The following is a 19,334-nucleotide window of genomic DNA, read 5'->3' on the forward strand; positions in this document are numbered from 1 at the left end:
GAATCCGATTTAATAAATTAATTGAACTATTTATTGAAACTTTTGATTTAACCGGGTTACAATAAAATTGGGTTAAATTAATCCAAAAATAGTCAAGTTTGGACCGAATTTTCGAGTCGGACCGGCTCAAGAACACCTTTTATCAAAGACTAAGCCTAGTATGATTACCTAAGAGACAAATATCTTTACCACTAATACACAGGCAGCTACAGCTTAACCTATTTAAGATCGAGTTTAAACGGGTCGGATTTAGGGATGTTCAAGACCCGGCCCGGCCCAGACCCGAGACATATTTTGTCTGGTTCGAGTTTTTTTTTACCCAATGTTATTTTTGGGTTGAATTCGGATTTTGTTTTGGATTACCCGACTCGGTCCGAAGTTGTTTTTTATAATAATATATATATTTGAGTTAATTAGTAAAGTTATATTATATTTTTATAATTCAAATAATATTTTTATATGATACAGCATTATTTTTATTTTAAAATAATTTATTTTGATATAAATATGATATAATATTTGTTAAATTTATTTTTTAAAAATAAAATTTTATTATTTTAATATATAAAATTTACAAATTTATATATATTAATATTTAATCGAGTCGATTTGGTTTAACCTGATTTTTTTTTTCGAATTACTTCGAATTGAATCAAAATAGACCCGTTGTCATTTTAAACCTAAGTCTAGGTCTACTTCAATCCGATCTGACCGACCCATAAACACCCCTAATCGGATCTGAATGCACTTGAAGGTATTTATTTCATAAGCCCAAGTAACATATGCATAACCCTAGGTAATTTATTATCATTTCCAAAGAACAATGCTTGTTCATTATTGTGCCCTCTATTGAGTGGAAACTGGAACCAAGGGGAAGGAAGAGAGAAAATCCAGAGAGAAGAGAAAAGAGAGAAGGGGACTTTGTTTCGATAATTGCCACCATAAATCTTTTAATTCGGCTGTTTTATCCCTCCTCCTCGTCCTTTTGTTGCCTCTGCAGCTATATATGTTTCTAATTCTCTTCGTTTTTTGTTCGTTCGTTTCTAGCATTGAAATCTTAGCTCTATCTTGCAACACCGTCAATGTTCAACATTCCCAGATTCTAATCTCAATCTCAATCTCGGCTCTCTTGAGGCAACCACATTCATCTATCTCGACTCTCTGCTCCAACCACAGTTCTGTGATGCCTTTAGAGACCATAGAAACCTTGATCACGAGGTAAATCTTCCAACTGAACCCGCCAAATGTTCACACCCGTTATGCCCTTTTGCCAATTCTATGAATCCAAATCACTGTATAATCTGTGTCAATATTTGTTCTATATTGGGCAGCTGTCTCTGTTAATTTTGAATTGTGAGATCAACGTTTAGAAAATGGCAAGCTAGGATTTGTCGTTGTTGTTGCTGCTGCTGTTTTTATGGTTGTTAGGGTTTCTTTTGGCCAAGAGATATAAGGCCTTTAAGAAAGGAATCAACGTTCATGGCAGGATGGTCAACTTGGTCAAATGGGTCGTCCTTAGATTTCAATGAAGTTGAGATATTTGATGTATGTAATGGTAATGACTGTAGGAATCTAAACGATCACAGTGATAATGATGACCATGACAAAGTTAAAACCTTGTTTGATGAAGTTTTTCCGGTTTATCTAAAGGAGAGTTGTTCTCGTGGCATTGTTCGGCCTATGCCGGTTTTGCTGGGTGATGGACAAGCAGTGGATTTGTACAAACTCTTCTCTCTTGTGAAGGAAATAGGTGGATATGATTTTGTGTCAAGAAAAGGATTGTGGGGTTATGTGTCAAAGGAAATGGGTTTGAACCACCAAGTTTTGGCATCGATGAAATTAATTTTTGATAAGTATCTGAATGAGTTTGAAGAATGGCTCAGGAAGACTTTCAAAGAGAAGAGTTTCAGAAACGAAAATCATGGGCGTGATTGGGGTTTTAAGTCATTGCTGTTAGAGCTAGAGAAAGAATTGAGAGGCCTATTATCTCTAAACGTAAAGGATAAAGATGACGGGCTTGCAAAGATGGAATCAAATGGAATAAAAGAATATATTGATTTGGTTAACCACAAGGAAGATCCAAATGTATTGGACACCAAAACTCAGAAAATAAATACATATGAGGATGTCCAACACTCCCATGTTGATGATGACGAAAAAGCTTGTAATGGTGTTAAGGAATACTCTGTCACCTTGAACGCGTCAATTGCTGAGAATGGAGTTGGCTCTCGCAAGCGCAAACGGGAACCATTATCTGGAATGCTGAACTGGGTTAGGCAAGTTGCAAAGCATCCCTTTGTTCCTTTACAGCAACCATTACCAAAACCATCAAAGTGGAAGGAGTATAAAGGCAATGACTTTTTCATCCAGTTACTGAGGGCAAGAGAGGCTCGGTTGGTGAAACCATGCGCACAACCTAACAATGAAACACCTTCTTCACAGGTATAATTGCAATGCACACAATGATTTTATCCATAGTATGTTTTCATTTCTTCATATCTTGAAGTGAATTGGTACATTTCACGTGAATGATCAATTATCATTGTACTTATATATGTCAAGTATTGTGGTGTCCTTATTCTGCTTACATGTAGGTATATATGATCTCAATCTGTTAGTTTCTTTCCTGTTCAGACAATCTCAGTATGGCTAAAAGTCAACAATTCAATATAAAGTTATACCAAAATTGGATGGAATTGGCCGAGCCCGCGAATTTTACTTGGCTTGATTCAATTCAAATTTACAGCACTAATCTCTAAACTTTTTAACCCTCCATGACTGGATGCAATGGCATTGTTTAAATCATGTAACCAACCCCACCTAATGGAATCAGGCTTTGTTGTTATATTTGTCATTGTTGTTTGTCACCTTTTTTTCGTTCAGTAACTAGTACAAAAGGGAACATTTGTGTTAATTTTCCATCAAGAACTTTAACTGCAGTATAGAGTTTGCTAAAAAAAAGTGAGGCGTTAACAAAATTTTTGTAACTTGTGACTTGCTGGTCACGTGTCCTTGTCATTGAAACAGCCTTTTTTGCTCATGGGGGTAGGTTATACACATACGACCTTCCACGAAGCTCTGTGCACTAGGATCTTAACTTCCGTTAGGGATGTGCATAGAAATTACACCAATACTATTACCATAGCTTTTAATCAAATTTGAATTCGAGGATCTCAGTTTTCCATGTACAGGTTCAAGCGAAAAAAGCCAGCTGTCTTTCCAATTACAAGTAATATATCTTTAAATGGGTTGGCTTCAGATATAAACTGCTAGATCTATTTATGTTGTTAACATTTTTAATGTACTTTAATATACTTTTACATTAAAATAACTAGTTTTGAAACAAATTTCAAAATTTAGTTAAAACTAAGTTCTCATTAATTAGAATATTAAAGCTCCTAATTGCACCTAAGACGATTTATCCAAATGAGAAGATTGGTAATAAAGTCCTACTAAGTGTAAATGACATGAAGGATATGAGTTAGAGAGTTGCTTTTGGAAGCAGTTAGGTCTTGATGTGTATCTTTTTAATACTATGGTATGTCCTTGATCATGAATTCTTTAGGGAATCTTACTTTTAAATTTAATTACTGATAAATGGTTATGCATTTATTATAGGATACAAGATTTTAAATTGGAATGTTTAAATTTATGATGCTGTTGCATTTAACTGTATATTTTACAGAAGCAGAAGATGTGCCCTGATATGTACGAGGATCACGTTGCACCTCGTTACCATTCTTCTCCAAGACTGAGATGTAGTGAAAGGCTGCCAGCACATGTTAAATCTCGCACATGCTCTTGTTGCAATTCAGGTTCTGCCAATGGGAAAAAATTAACAAGTTCAGTCAATACAGAGGCCGAAAATTGTTTCTTGCATAAAACAACTGCAACAGTAGATTCATCGACTGCAAGGACAGTGATTGAACAGTCTGCAAATGATTTCCAGGAAAAGCATGTTTCTGTGGGTCCTCTTTATCAAGCAGATGTCCCAGAATGGACAGGTGAAGTTTGTGAGAGTGACTCAAAGTGGTTAGGCACTCGAGTATGGCCTCAGAAACATGACTTAGATCTTCCAAGTGAAACGGATCTTGTAGGGAGAGGAAGACAAGGCAATTGTGAGTGCCATTTTAAAGGTTCTGTTGAGTGTGTTAGATTTCATATTGCTGAAAGAAGGATGAAATTGAGGCGTGACCTGGGTTCTGCATTTTATCATTGGGGGTTCGATCGCATGGGTGAGGAAATTTCACTTCAATGGACAATCGAAGATGAAAAGAGATTCAAGGATTTGATGAGTCAGAGTTTTCCATCTCAAAACAAGTGTTTCTGGAGCAACAAATCAAGATACTTTCCAGACAAGACAAGAAGGGACTTGGTGAGTTATTACTTTAATATGTATCTTATTCAACTAAGAAGCTATCAGAACCGTGTGACTCCAAATAGTGTTGATAGTGATGAAGATGAAGTGGAGTTCGGATCTTTTAGCGAAGGTTTTGGGATGGGAGCTCTCAAAATCCCAGGTTCCAATTTCCTGGAGTGTTCACTGAATAAGCAATGCACTGATTTAGATTAAAGACAACATTGGAGTAAAAGATTTTGATGCAAACGGGTCTGAACCATTTTGAGGTCTAGGAAACATTTCTGTGGTTCAATGCTTTCAAACACTGGAATTTTGATGTCATACAGAGGGATAGAAAAAACTTGGGCTTGTTCTGGTGTTTTTGATTACCAACTATGCAGTGCTTATTGGCGGCTGCATTCTTATTCCTGTAAAACTAGTCTTGTAGTCTGACCGTTGGGCAAACCCTTAGCTTGTTCTTGCTGTAGATGGTTACAAGTTTGGATAAAGTAGGAGCATTGTGTTAGATGGTTGATGATCAATGTATTTCTAAGAGAGACATAATGCGATTAGAAGAGAAAAGAACATTGTGATTGTAAGGGATCAACCATATCTTTAGTCTGGATCAATGTATTGATTCCTATTTTTACTTTTTGGTTGGATTGGGCATTTGAGTTTTGTTTCAACTATAGATTTTCTTCTTCTCTTATTTATTCAGCTTTTCTAAATGTCACATTTAAATAATAATAAAAAGTGATCCCCATTGACCAGCCAGACTCAACCTTCCTAATCTATTGGTCAGCAATAAATCTTTAAACAGAGTTTTTGCGATGAATTAGTCTCTGGCTTATTGGGCTGAGAGATTCTATGGAAAAAAAAAAAAGAAAATGTGTAAAAGTAAAAATTGAAAAGATTTAATAAATTTTTGTCATTCATGAAACTAGGTCAAGTGACAAAAGAATGGCTCTAGTTCCAGCTGAACCCAAAGAAACGTGTAGATTATATTAGATTATATGTTGAAGAGCATCACCGAAAGTGCGAGCTTTATGGATATATATTCTGTTCCAAGTAACAATGTCGCAACTCCCAAGAAAAAATTACTGCGCCATTTCATATGTGGTGAGTGGTCACAATTTCTTTTACCCTGCTTCCTTTTTGGGTGTGACTGTGGAGTAAGCCTCTTTCTTCCTATAAATCTTTATTCTTATTATTATTGCTTCTTTCCTTTCTCACCCCTGCACAATTCAGTGATTCACACACACTCACTCTGTACCCATCAGAAAAAAAAAAAAAAAAAGGAAGAAAGAAAGAGAAAAACGATGTCTTCTCCAAGCAAACGTCGAGACATGGACTTGATGAAACTGTCTGTAATTTGTTCTTTTTGTTTTCGATTTCAGAAAAGAGTTTTTTGTGTAAAGTTGTTATCTTTTCTCATCTGGGGTGTTGGATTGATATGCATCAGGATGATGAGTGATTACAAGGTGGAAATGATGAACGATGGCATGCAAGAGTTCTTTGTAGAATTTCGCGGACCAAAAGACAGTAATTTTCTTTTCTTTTATTTCTTCACTTTTTGTAAATTTCCTCACATTAATCTGGAGATTCACATGGCTTTGTAGTTTGTGTCTCTATGTGTGTTTTAAGATCAGCAGTTCAAACAGCAGCTACTGAGTTTTGAATTAGGCTAGTGCACTGGGGTTTGTAATTGTAGAGAGATGTTGCAGCATTCTTTCTCCTCAATGAAGATGAATTTTATTAGGATCTATTATGTTATCTACTAGTTAACTTTAAAGGTGCTCCACACTGATTTTTTTTCCCTTCTCCTTTCTTCTGCTCTTATGGAATCATGTGCAGGTCCCTATCAAGATGGTGTGTGGAAGATTAGGGTGGAGCTACCTGATGCTTATCCTTATAAGTCCCCCTCTATTGGTTTTGTAAACAAAATTTACCACCCCAATGTTGATGAAATGTGAGTTTTTCACAAAAGTCCAAAAGTTTCATTGTTTGTGTCCTGTTTAAGCAGAATCATTGTCCTCTGTGGAACTTGTGTTGGCTGTTGCACAAACACTTTGCAAAGCTCAGTGGCTAACTGATGCTGTTTTTTTTTTAGGTCTGGATCAGTTTGCTTAGATGTTATTAACCAGACCTGGAGTCCCATGTTTGGTAAGTAATAGTGTCATATCATGCTTTACCTTGCATATGTTGGTGTTAAAATGAAATTTTTTTAGTGTACTTACCTTGCTTGATAGAGCCACCACCTCAATATTCTGTAATCATTTTTCTTATTTCCACTCAGACCTTGTTAATGTGTTTGAAGTGTTTCTTCCTCAACTTCTTCTGTACCCGAACGCATCAGATCCGTTGAATGGTGATGCTGCTGCCTTAATGATGCGAGATCATGCAGCATATGAACAAAAAGTCAAAGGTAATAATCCTTGTCATGTTTCTATGGTATAACTCTAGAATGCTTCCTCAACACTGAGGTAATCTGTCACTCTACCATAAGTAAGAGCGTTTCTTCATTATCATTGATTATTATTACACTTGTCCTAGTTTAAAATGCTAGAAGATTTCAGGTTGGGATTTGTGCTGGAGCTTTATCATTTTTCTTTCTTTTGGGGTTGCTACAAGAGGATTTTGGTTTTTAGTATTTCAGTGTCATGCAGATTTTTTGCTTTGTTGTTTAGTAATGGTAAATTGCATGACCTGTTTTGTTACAATCCTTAGGGATCAATGCATAATGGGTCTCAAATGGAGATCTCTTGCTCCAAATATCTTGTGGTAACATATAGCTTTGCTACTTATCATGCTATTATGTTGAATCTGTTGTCGATCATGGGACACGTCGTTAGGGATGATATGTGTTGACAAGTTCTAGGTTATGAGTTCCTCATCAAATTAATTCATCTTTAAGTTGCTGTTTCATATTACTGCTACTCTCTTAGTGCTCCCTTTCACCGACATAAAAAACGAGTTCTAAACTTCTAATTACAATGAGAGCCAACATCTTTGTTTTCGCTTTGTTTGTGGAAGCGGATATGGTTTAATACAACATTTACCATTTAACTACTATCTACCAAGAATACATCCTGAGCTACAAGGGCAATGATGAAAGATGCCAACTGCACAATATCATTGGCCATGTTTGTCATTCGTTCAATTTCACAGCTTCTCATTTAGTATTTCGCACCAGTATAATTCTAAATTCTAGGACCCTGCATCAATTGAGAGAAAGACTGAAAAGACGAATATATCAGTCTAATGTCTACCCAATCCCAATTTGTTACTCTATTCTATGTACATCTTCTTTTATATGTATATTAATCTTGAGAGAATCCATGAACAGAATATTGTGAAAAATATGCCAAGCCAGAAGATATTGGAGCTACTCAGGAAGAAAATTCGAGTGACGATGAGCTAAGTGAAGAAGAATATGATGCCTCTAGTGATGACGCCATTGCGGGGGAACCTGATCCTTAGATGTTCACTCACATTACCTGCATTATTCACTGTGTTGCTTGTACATGATTTGTTATTGAGTAGTGGAATTGAAAGACACAAAATCTCAAGGTTGAAGGGAAAAATTTTAACCTTTCTTTCTATTCCATGGACCATGTTGGTTGTGTAAATTGATTTATGATTCAGATAATTACTTTTTCTGATATAAGGTTACAATTTCTGAACGTTCATCCTGGATTTGCATATCAATGCATTTATTAGAGTTTTAATTAAACTTGTTCTCTCATTCTCCTTTCTTTTAAATTGAGTCGAAATGGTTATATTTAATCTTGGAATTTAGCCGTTCTCTGACTGTAATCATTACTTTATTGAATTTATGACATAAAATAATCAATAAATGCAATCTTATAAATAAAACATAATAAAAATTATGGTTGATTATTTCAGAATGAAAAGAATCACATAAACCGATAAATTACTATATAGTTCAAAACAAACATTTAAAGCACATTCCCATAGCATAAAAATTATGGCCACTAGAATGAGATTGTGTAATGCACATATTCAAATAAATAATAGTAATTAATAAATATTATAAAATAATCGAAAAATATTTTGTGAAATAATGAAACTTTAATCATAGGAAAATATACATTGTAAATTCATATAAATTCTAAGATTTGTAGTTATTTACATAATGTCAAAGATTATCTCTATTAAAAATTCTATATATACATAAAAAAATAGTTATTATATAGATTTAATTAGTCTGTTGATTCCTATAGTTTTACCTAATTTTTAATTAGATTTCTATATTTTTTTTTTCTTTTCAATTAGGTCCTATACATTATTTATTTTTTCAATTTAGTCAAAATCGTATGAGATAACAGAATATTCTGTTTAAAAATCGAATATTCTCGTCTTTGAATTAAAATAACTAATTAAGCCCACTTCCATTTTTTCAAAATGCCAAAACTACCCTTAGCATTTTGCCCCAAACTTAATAACCCTAGGCAGTGCTTTCTCTCTGAATCCAGTGGCGTTTCTCCACCGTTCATCTGCGTCGTCGTCGTTTTCCTTGGCGGCGTGAGAGTCGGTCGTCATGTTTGATAATGGTGAAGAGAATGGTGAGGATTGAAAGCTGTGATGAAAAGGGTTATTCAATTGTGAGCATAGATTGTAAGGACCGTCCAAGACTCATGTTTGATACCGTTTGCACCTTAACGGATATGCAGTACGTCATTTTCCATGCTTCCATTAGCTCCCATGAAGCCTATGCATTTCAGGTATTTATATATGATTCTCCTCAGTGATCTTAATGATGAATTAACTAGTTTAATTATTTTGGAATTTGTTTATATATAGGAGTATTTCATCAGGCATATAGACGGATATGCTTTGAACACAGCAAGCTAGAAAGAAAGAGTAATTAACTGTTTAGAAGCAGCCATAGAACGCCGGGTTTGTGAGGTAATTAATTAAACTCCACCAATTACTCATAATTAATTAGGTACTTAAGTAATAAACAATGATTATTGAAATGCAGGGAGTTAGGCTAGAATTGTGTGCAGACAACAGAATAGGGTTGTTATGCTTATGCATCATTGCATATTATAATAGCTTAGTGCTGATGTAAGTTCTAGTTTCTAGTTTCAATTCAGAAACTATTCCTAATTTATAATAATCTCCAGAAGTAGTTCTATTAATCACATGGATGAAATAAACTTACAGTTGATGCTACTAACAATGAGGAAATAAAAGACTTGGTAAAGACTTAGTAAAGCAATTGATCAAGCTCTTGATATTTCAGAATTTCTGTTAAATATGAACAAGATGAACTCATTAAATTCCATACTTCCAGCAAATCAAGTTTTACCACAAAGAAAATCACAAAATGGCTAAGAGGTTTTATTTTTATTTTGTCATTTTCAACTTATATATGAATTACTATTTCCGTTTTAAAATAACTATGGTTAATTCATCCAAATTGGTACCAAATTTGTACAGGGATTTAGTGTTGATTTTTTGAATGCTGGAAACCTCAAATCTCTTAGTCAAAAAGAACTTTTGAAGTGTTTGAATTTATTAGGACATCAATTGTTCATTTTGTGGAACGAATTTTTGAAATTTCACAATTTTGCTTTCTCATCTTGTATTATTATTAATTTGATGGTTGATTCTTAAATAAACATGTATGATTATATTTGGTCCAATGATATTCACTTGTTGATATTGTTTGACATGGTTTAATCCATGAATGTGCGGAAAAAATTTTGGACTGTTGTCATATGTCTTGTTTGAGAAAATTATGTGCAGAGAAAATTGGTTTTTTTTGTTTGAAAAACAATATAGAAATTCTTTTTGTAAACAATTTTAGTTATTACTTTTTCACAAAGACGATCCTGCCTTTGTTCCGAAAGCAGGCTAGCTATTATGCTTTGATTGAAGCTTTTGGTGGAAAGAGCTATCTTGTTGCTCTTTCAGAATCCTTCTAGGTCGGATACCGGCCGATATCAATGTTATTGTTGATCCCTATGCTAGTTTAAAGAGTGGGAGGCTGCAACACAAGAATTGATTTTCAGATTATCTGTATTATATTAAAATTACATTTTCTATGGTTTTCGTTTTTAGATTTTACATTTCAATAACACAAATACATAATAGCCTTGAGATTTTCTATGGTTTACAAATTATATTCCATGAATCCACACAAATGTAAAATGTTACATAATCATAATGAATACTTGAATGATAAAAGCTGAATTTTATATATACTTATTACTACTATTTCTGTTTTATTTTATCCATTATTTTTTTTTTTATATGTTCTTAAAATAAGGTATTTTAAAAGTCAAGAAAAAAAAGAAGGTATTTTTAGTACAATTTGTATATCAATAAGCAAAAGAATGATAGTGACAAAATAAAAGGGATTATAGGAATATTTTTCATGTCGTAGAATCATTAAATAGGGATTATAGTAATATCTTTCATTGAATATTTATAACTTTACTAAATTTTCAATTAGGTCCATATACTTTTTTTTCTTTTCAATTAGGTCCCTAAGGGTATACAAGTAATTTCACAATTCACTAACATTTTTTTGACGTTTAACGTTAACAGGGATTAAATTGAAAAAAAAATAATGTGTAGGAACCCAATTAAAAAGAAAAAAAGTATAGGGATCTAATTGAAAATTTGGTGAAACCATAGGGACCTGCAAAGTAATTAAACCTATTATATATTTGCATATAAATATTTATATTATTTTATTTTTAATGTGTATTTTATATTTTAATATGTATTTTATGGAAGTAATTGTTTTGTTTGTGCACGTAGTATCATTGTATCTTTATTAATTTCTATTACAAAATTAAAACTTCATATATTTATATTATCAATTATTTTAATAAGTACAAATAGATTGCATTTTTATTGGATAGAACTAAAATATAAATATTAAAATAAAATAAAATAACATTAGTTGACTATTTGAATCAGTTCAAAGTTAGCTTTTTAAATTAGCAATTATTACTTCCAATAATTTTTTAGATGTGAATTGATTTTTTAAGTATTTTTGCTAGTAATTTTATATAATACTTTTTTATTTTCTTATTTTAAGTATCTTATAACATGCAATGCTTTACATTGTTGATTTTATAACTCATTTTGTTTACTGCTACTCCCTTGAGAGACTCCAATATTTTTTGACATTCGTCATTATTATTATGACTTTAAATATTGTCTCTAGTGTCTATATGCATGTAAATTATATATTTTAAAAAATATAAATTGAATAATTTAAAAGACAATTTAGATGACTACAAAAAAATTTTAGTTGTATGATTAAGTTTTTTAATTATTGTGAGAACTATTACAAAATATGAATTGAATAGTTAAGAAAATATTAATATTGTTAAGAAAAAATTTTAGTGGTATGAATTATCTTGTTAATTATTATAAAAACCATTACAAGAAGTAGTGTTAAGATTGAAACAAATATATATATATGCTTTGCTTCATGATAAAATGACATCTATCCTAATATGCTTACATGGCAAAATTATAAAGCAATTTATATGTTATTACTTGAACATAAAATAACTATTACAAGAAGTAACATTAAGATTAAATGGAAGATATATATGTTTAATTTTATAATAAAATGACATATATCATAATATATTTATATGACAAAATTATAAGTAATTTATGTGTTATTTTTTAAATATAAATTTATTTTAGTATCAACTTTATAAAATATAAATAAATAGATAAATTGTTCTTAGGAATACCATTTAAAAACTAAAATGGTCTCTATTGACTAAATTATATTATATTGGGATAGTATATATTACAAGTATAAAATTTAAATTACGAAGGTTGAGGTTGAAGTTAAATAAATAAATAAAAATAAAAATTAAGCATTTATTATAATGTCATGATGCATACGTGTGAGTATGGTATAAGATTCTTTCTCATCGTGTTTTTTTTTTTGGACTGGGATTTTTTTCGTCTTTAATATATTCAAATTAAATGTTAATATAAAATCTACCTTTAAAATACAGTAGCCCAAGATATGGTTGAAATATTTTTTTTCAGTATTTTTTATTATATAAATAAATAAATATTTCATATAATCACATGAAAATATAAGCAAACTAAAAAAAAATTAAATATCAATTTTTTCCTTTGATTATTAAAATAGAGCCAATTAGCCGATACATATTTGGTCCTCTGATGAATTTGGAAAAATGTTTGTTGTACGTAATCATCTTATGCAAATAAATAATAAGGTAAAGTATATTTTTTATTCCTAAAGTTTGATAAAAGTTTTAAAAATACCTCTAAGTTTTATTTTGTTTCAATTTTGTTTCAGAAATTTTCGATTTGCATCAAATATATCCCTGACAGCTAATTTTTCAAAAAATTTAAGACATTTAATAACAATTTCATAAGAACAACCCTCAATACAAACAAAGCAAGCATAATTTTTATGCATTATTGTTAAATTGGTCTTAAATTTTTTGAAAATTTAGCCGTCGAGTGTATATTTGATGCAAATCGAAAACTTTTAGGACAAAATTGAAATAAAATAAAACTTAGGGGTATTTTTGAAACTTTTGCCAAACTTCAGGAACAAAAAGTATACTTTACCCTAAATAATATATGAGAAAGTTTAGGAATCGATCGACTGATCTATCTATCTATCTATATATCTATATTAGAATTCTCGTATAACCATTGTCGACCGTTCTTAAAAAATAAAATTTATTCAATTCCAAATTTCTTGAACGATCATGTGTTGATGCTAATTTTTTAGAGGTGGGTTGTATTGTACTTTGATTTGAAGATAGGCTAATTCTACCATGTAGAAGAGAAAAATTTTCATGTGTAAAAATAGACGTGTCTAGATATGCAATCATTGCTAAGTGCAGCAATGATATCCTTTTACAGTGGGGTTATTATGCGTCCTTTAAGCCAGACAAGAGACGGACAAAATGTGCAGTGTGATAGAAGTTGCAGTTGGTTAGAAAGTTGTAGTTAGGAGATTAAGCAGTGGGTTAAGCAAATTTTATTTAGAGATAATTGTAGTAGGTTAAATGAGGTGATGATGTCAGCTGGGCCTGTCGGATAAATAGGAAATTTGTTTGTGGATGGGCTACAAAAATTGCAAAAGTTGGGCCTAGGAAGTAGTGCGATGTGAAGAAGAGAGCCATGCTTGTGATTAAGATCCAGTATGTGATGATATGCGTCTTTTGGGCATATTTTGTTAAAATCGGTATAGTCCATACACATCCTTTACTTATCATTGTGTTTTTTAACCATGACCACATTTGCTAGCCAGCTGGTGAATCTGAGTTCCTTTGTGAACCCAGCATTGAGTAGTTTCTAGGTTTCTTCTAAGAAAGTTTTCCTCTTGTCTGTACCAAGGTGGCGTTTCTTTTGAGCTATAGGTCGGATTGCTGGGTTGATGGCATGTTTGTAGTAGATGACATTTGGGTCAATGCCTGACATGTCTGCCGGGGTCCAGACAAAAAGGTCGATGTTTTGCTATAGTAATGTAATAAGGTGTTCCTTTTCTTGCCCTTGTAAAGCATCCCCAATATAGGTGTGTTTGTCTTCATGGGTTGTCAATTTTATTTTCATTAACGTGTCGGTAGGCATAGGTCAGTCTTGCTAGTTTGGCCGAGGATCCATGTCTGCCAAAGCAGGCAGACTCTCTGAGTTATAAACTACTTGTACATTCTGTTGGTCGGCCTGCCCTGAAAGGTTTGTTTTTAGGCTTACGTTATAGCACTGTCTGGCCTCCTTCTAGTCAGCGTGGATGGTTGCAACTTTGTTATCATGTGAAGAAAACTTGACACATAAGTATATAGTGGAGACAATAGCATAAAAAGTTGTTTAAGAAGGTCTGCCTAAAATTATATTATATGGAGCCAATTAGCCGCTACATATTTGGTCCTCTGATGAACTTGGAAAAATGTTTGTAGTACGTAATCATCTTATGCAAATAAAAAATATATGAGAAAGTTTAGGAATCGATCGATCGATCTATCTATCTATCTGTATTAGAATTCTCGTATAACCATTGCTGACGTGAAATTTTTTGATATTTTTGGGGTTTCTAAAAAAGAAAATTTGTTCAATTTCAAATTTCTCAACGATCATGTGTTGATGCCAATTTTCCAGAGGTGGGTTGTATTTTACTTGGTTTGAAGATAGACTAATTCTACCATGTAGAAGAAAAATATTTTCATGTGTAGAAGTAGACATGTCAAGTAGATATGCAATCGTTGCTAAGCGCAGCAATGATATCCTTTTGCAGTGGGGTTATTATGTATCCTTTGAGCCAGACAAGAGACGGACAAAATGTGTAGTGTCACAGAAGTTGCAGTTGGTCAGGAAGTTGTAGTTAGGAGATTAAGCAGTGGGTTAAGCAAATTGAATTTGAAGATAATTGTAGTAGGTTAAATGAGGTGATGATGTCAGTTGGACCGGTCGGATGAATAGAAAATTTGTTTGTGGATGGGCTACTAGATTGCATAAGTTGGGCCTAAGAAGCAATGGGATGCGAAGAGGAGAGCCATGCTTGTAATTAAAATCCAGTATGTGGTGATATGCATCTTTTGGGGATGCCTTGTTAAAATCGGTGTATTCCATACACATCCTCTACTTACTTTTGTGTTTTTTAACCATGATCACATTTGCTAGCCAACTGGTGAATTTGAGTTCCTTTATGAACCCAGCATTGAGTAGTTTTTGAGTTTCTGCTAAGAAAGTTTCCCTCTTGTCTGTACCAAGTTGGAGTTTCTTTTGAGCTATAGGTCGGATTGCTGGGTTGATGGCAACTTTGGGGTAGATGACATTTGGGTCAATGCCTGACATGTCTTCCGGAGTCCAGACAAATAGGTCGATGTTTTGTTGTAGTAATGTAATAAAGTGTTCCTTTTCTTGCCCTTGTAAAGCTTCCCCAATATAGGTGTGTTTGTCTTCATCGGTTGACAATTTTATTTTCGTTAACGAGTCGGTAGGCATAAGTCAGTCTTGCTAGTTTGTCTGAGGATCCAGGTCTGACATAGCAAGCAGACTCTCTGAGTAATAAACTGCTTGTACATACTACTGGTCGGCCTGCCCTGAAGGGTTTGTTTTTAGGCTTGCATTATAGCATTGTCTGGCCTCCTTCTAGTCAGCATGGATGGTTACAACTTTGTTATCATGTGAAGAAAACTTAACACACAGGTATATAGTGGAGACAATAGCATGAAAAGCAGTTTAAGAAGGTCTGCCTAAAATGATATTATATGGGCTTTTCAGTCCACGACCAGGTATTGAATATCTAGAGTTTACAATTAAGGCAATTCCCTAATGTTGTTTGTAACCATATATAACCTCAGATTGAAACGCGCTCACCTAAAAAACCTACCAGTTTTCCTGTAGATGGTTGCAGAGCTTTGTCACCCAGCTTCATCTTTTGGTATATAGAATAAAACAATACGTCGGCGTTGCTGCCTGGGTCTATAACGGCTTTCTTCACCAATGGCTCGCTGACTTGAAGTGATATAACTACAGGGTTGTCCAGGTTTTTGTCTATTGTTTTGCAGTTCGAAGGATTGAATATGACGTCTAGGACATCCATGTTGGTGGTATAGGTCGGTTCAAAGTTGGTGACTGACATCATGGCTCTATAGGACCAATTTTTGGCCAAGTTGCTACATCCTTCATCTGCGAAACTGCCAGAAATACAATTAATAATTCTGGGAGGTGGGTTAGGATTTTTGTCTACCTTTTTTCCTTTGTCTCTATAATTGTCATGTGATTTGGGCCCGAGGTCTTCTGCATTTTGCCGGTGTCCTCGGTTGTCAATGTATTTGTCCAACAAGCCTTAGTGAGCTAGCTTTTCGAGTAGGTTTTTTGCTATAACGAATATATATGTGGTATGTCCATACTTTTGATGAAAAATGTAATATTTAGACTTGTCCACATATCATTGGTCTTGGTATTGTGAAAAATATGCCAAGTCAGAAGGTATTGGAGCTACTCAGGAAGAAAATTCTAGTGACGATGAGCTAAGTGAAGAAGAATATGATGCCTCTAGTGATGACGCCATTGCGGGAAAACCTGATCCTTAGATGTTCACTCACATTACCTGCATTATTCACTGTGTTGCTTGTACATAATTTGTTATTGAGTACTGGATTTGAAAGACACAAAATTGCAAGGTTGAAGGGAAAAAAATTTAACCTTTCTTTCTATTCCATTGACCATGGTGGTTGTGTAAATTGATTTATAATTCAGAAAATTACTTTTTCTGACATAAGGTTACAATTTCTGAAAGTTCATCCTGGATTTGCATATCAATACATTTATTAGAGTTTCAATTAAACTGTGTTTTCTCATTCTCCTTTCTTTTAAATTGAGTCGAAATGGTTATATTTAATCTTGAATTTAGCCGTTCTCTATCTGTAATCATTACTTTATTGCATTTATGACATAAAATAATCAATAAATATAATCTTATAAATAAAACATAATAAAAATTATGGTCGATTATTTCAGTATGAAAAAGAATCACATAAACAGATAAACCACAATATAGTTCATAAGGGTTTGTCTATAATAAGCTCAAGTCTTATGAGCTTTTCTGATGGGCACAAATAATAATTTATAAATATGCCTCATATGGGGTTTTAATAGTAATTATTATTTTTTTACATTTACCACAAGTTCCTTTCGTTTTTTCTTCTCTTTGTATGCACTCCATTCAACCCTAAGTCCACATTTTTCTCCATCTTCTGCCACCGTGACAGCGTCTTTCTTCGCCGCCGCCGCCTGAAGCTCTGTTCTGTTCAACTGGAGCTATAATTCAGGTTTCCTCTCTCAACATTGTGCTTCATTTCTAACTTGATTTTTCGATGTTATGAAAAGAAAAATCATATTTTTACTTGTCAATGTAGAGTTAATAGTGTGATTTGTGTTTGGAAGTTGATTTAGGCTTTGATCAATGAGTTCCTGGATTTGTCAATTGCATAGAATTTTTCAATTAAGAACTTAAAGCAATTAAAAAAAATGGTGGAAAGAAGCTGTGATATTTTTCTGTATCTCCTCAGCCCAGTACTTCATTGTCTCATTCATTCTCCGTATCTCTCTTCTCTCTTCGCGTCATTCGTCTTCAGCCTCAGAGTGGTGGCGTGGGTCTCAGCGAGTCAGCATCCTCGTCAGCGTTGTGGTGCTCTACTTCCAGAGTTTCAATGGAGCCTCAGACTTAGGTATATATGAATTTGCTTCATTGATTGATTTCATTTTTTTTTTTTGTTCCTTTTATGTTCTTGCTGTATGAATCTGTTTCGTTGAATTCATTCAATTGTTTTTCTGTTATACTTATTTTTTTGTTAAGGTTTTTTGTATGAGTTTATTTCATTCATTTCATTCAATTATTTGTTTTGTTCTGATTATTTGGTTGTTTGAATTTTTTTGGGTTCTGTTTATGAGGGTTAAAAAATTTTGGTATTTGTTTTTATGATTTTGATTTTAATTTCTGTGTTTATGTTTCTGTTCATGATGTTCTAGTTCAATTTCTGTGTTTATGTCTCTTAAATCTCAGGGGCAAATGATAATGATGAGGCAGAGCAGAACCATCCATTGCATCAATCAAAGAAGAGTTTAAATTCCTTTGTTTATGTTTCTTTAAAGTTATGCCTGGTCCGTTTGTGATGTAACAGAATAATTTTGAACTGGCCTGACTCAATCTTGTGTTTGATTTATATAATAAACATATTCTTAATAATTTTTTGTAGTTCAAAATTTGTTAGCAAAGTTAGCAGTGTACCAAAATGTGTAGTTTGGAACTAGATTATTCCTATGGATTTCTTTCCATAGTAGTCGGATCTCTGACGGCAGAATATTTATAGGACAGGATAGAAACTCTGACATTTGAGGTTGTGTTCTCTGCCTAAGTGCCTAACTGTTTCAAAAATTATTTTTGCTTGTTTATTCAAGGTTCTTCGTATACTGAACGGTGACATGGTCATGGACACGAGTTTGCAGATGCAGCACCATTACAGCGGTCCTCTGTTAGAAGAGCCACTTGAATCATTCAGTGGGAAGCTATCTCTTGACAAATACATGCCTGCATATTGGGATAGGGACAACAAAGCAAGAAGGACTTCATGTGAAGATGACATTTAAAAAGGGGTCGATACTTGATGATCAAAATTGAAAAATGCTTTTTACTGGTTATGCTAAATATGTTTATTTTCTCTCCTATTTTGTAGTTTTGCATTTTTCTAGCTATCTTTCTATAGTGAGATCTAATTTTGCATTTGTGTATAATAGCAGGGTGAAAGTAGGATCGGTAAAAAATATAGAAGCTTTTGAAATTCTTCTCAGTAGCTACATCACACACTAAAGGCAAGAACATAACTTTTTGTTGCTAGAGTTTTTATTTTGGCATGTTGAACATACTTTGTGAGGCAAGAAAAGATCCTTTATTGGTTGGTATAGCATAAGCCCATCATTAGCTGGAATCATTCAGAAGGCTATAGAATAATGTGGATGCATGGCTATCATGTTTGAATTTTTTTTAATCTTATGATGGTTTCTATTTGAATGCAGGTAAGCACTGGATGTGAATGTTGAGAGAGCCGTGGATGTTCTTATGCACAAGAGATTGCTGCATTTGGCTCACGATCCTGTTAATAGGCCTGCAATTGAATTCATGCTTTAGTGGTGTTATTTAGTTTAGAGTAAGGCATTGCATATGAAACAGTTTGGCATATAGTCATTGTTTGACCATGCTGTCTTCTTTTATAAGATTTGATGCTGGTATAGTTTGGATGAAGTATGATGTATCATTGATATTTTCTTTTCCGAATTGCTTTTAAGTAGTTTTTTATACATTAAGTTGTTACGTTGAATGAATAATCTATTTTAGACTTTTAGTTAATCATATTGCAAGTCTTCAACATTGCTTTATATTGAATCCTTCGTGGAGCCTAAATGATGAAAAATTGATGAAGAAACTTGACCATTCTTTTTA

At 33.2% G+C, this 19,334-nt stretch overlaps 2 protein-coding genes and 1 long non-coding RNA gene across 9 annotated transcripts; all 3 read left to right on the forward strand.

Annotated features, from left to right (window-relative positions):
- The first annotated feature begins 704 nt into the window (after nucleotides 1-704).
- Nucleotides 705-4,988, forward strand: LOC112732681 (AT-rich interactive domain-containing protein 2). 2 transcript variants are annotated; one of them, XM_025781427.3, is made up of 3 exons: nucleotides 753-1,218; nucleotides 1,332-2,442; nucleotides 3,686-4,988. In XM_025781427.3, the coding sequence occupies exons 2-3, from the start codon at nucleotides 1,480-1,482 to the stop codon at nucleotides 4,571-4,573; spliced, it is 1,851 nt and encodes a 616-aa protein (XP_025637212.1). In that variant the 5' UTR covers nucleotides 753-1,218; nucleotides 1,332-1,479; the 3' UTR covers nucleotides 4,574-4,988. The 2 variants fall into 2 exon arrangements, with proteins under 2 accessions (XP_029147507.1, XP_025637212.1); XM_029291674.2 differs by having other exon boundaries at nucleotides 705-2,442.
- A 288-nt stretch (nucleotides 4,989-5,276) lies between these two features.
- Nucleotides 5,277-8,072, forward strand: LOC112732682 (ubiquitin-conjugating enzyme E2 5). 3 transcript variants are annotated; one of them, XM_025781428.3, is made up of 6 exons: nucleotides 5,277-5,702; nucleotides 5,802-5,881; nucleotides 6,194-6,308; nucleotides 6,450-6,502; nucleotides 6,636-6,764; nucleotides 7,686-8,072. In XM_025781428.3, exons 1-6 carry the CDS (start codon nucleotides 5,353-5,355, stop codon nucleotides 7,817-7,819), a joined length of 861 nt encoding a protein of 286 aa, XP_025637213.2. In that variant the 5' UTR covers nucleotides 5,277-5,352; the 3' UTR covers nucleotides 7,820-8,072. The 3 variants fall into 3 exon arrangements, with proteins under 3 accessions (XP_025637213.2, XP_072068365.1, XP_025637214.1); XM_072212264.1 differs by having other exon boundaries at nucleotides 5,287-5,458; nucleotides 5,737-5,881; XM_025781429.3 differs by having other exon boundaries at nucleotides 5,291-5,458.
- Nucleotides 8,073-8,789: 717 nt separating this feature from the next.
- LOC112732683 (uncharacterized) lies at nucleotides 8,790-19,270 on the forward strand. 4 transcript variants are annotated; one of them, XR_003168095.3, is made up of 7 exons: nucleotides 8,790-9,084; nucleotides 9,164-9,268; nucleotides 17,072-17,166; nucleotides 17,473-17,565; nucleotides 18,296-18,490; nucleotides 18,635-18,706; nucleotides 18,911-19,270. It is a non-coding gene; the product is annotated as an uncharacterized lncRNA (long non-coding RNA). The 4 variants fall into 4 exon arrangements; XR_003168093.3 differs by having other exon boundaries at nucleotides 17,107-17,166; nucleotides 18,296-18,531; XR_011869864.1 differs by having other exon boundaries at nucleotides 17,107-17,166.
- The last annotated feature ends 64 nt before the right edge of the window (nucleotides 19,271-19,334 follow it).

The sequence above is a fragment of the Arachis hypogaea genome, chromosome 13, assembly GCF_003086295.3.
Source record: "Arachis hypogaea cultivar Tifrunner chromosome 13, arahy.Tifrunner.gnm2.J5K5, whole genome shotgun sequence".
Classification (NCBI taxonomy): domain Eukaryota; kingdom Viridiplantae; phylum Streptophyta; class Magnoliopsida; order Fabales; family Fabaceae; genus Arachis; species Arachis hypogaea.

What these genes read in the sequence shown, in the direction of transcription:
- LOC112732682 (XM_025781428.3), top strand. Translation starts at nt 5,353, where the DNA reads ATGTTGAAGAGCATCACCGAAAGTGCGAGCTTTATGGATATATATTCT. An exon ending in ATTTCGCGGACCAAAAGACA is followed by an intron (nt 5,882 to 6,193) that starts GTAATTTTCTTT and finishes AATCATGTGCAG; the next exon opens with GTCCCTATCAAGATGGTGTG. An exon ending in ATATGAACAAAAAGTCAAAG is followed by an intron (nt 6,765 to 7,685) that starts GTAATAATCCTT and finishes ATCCATGAACAG; the next exon opens with AATATTGTGAAAAATATGCC.
- LOC112732681 (XM_029291674.2), top strand. Translation starts at nt 1,480, where the DNA reads ATGGCAGGATGGTCAACTTGGTCAAATGGGTCGTCCTTAGATTTCAAT. An exon ending in ATGAAACACCTTCTTCACAG is followed by an intron (nt 2,443 to 3,685) that starts GTATAATTGCAA and finishes TATATTTTACAG; the next exon opens with AAGCAGAAGATGTGCCCTGA.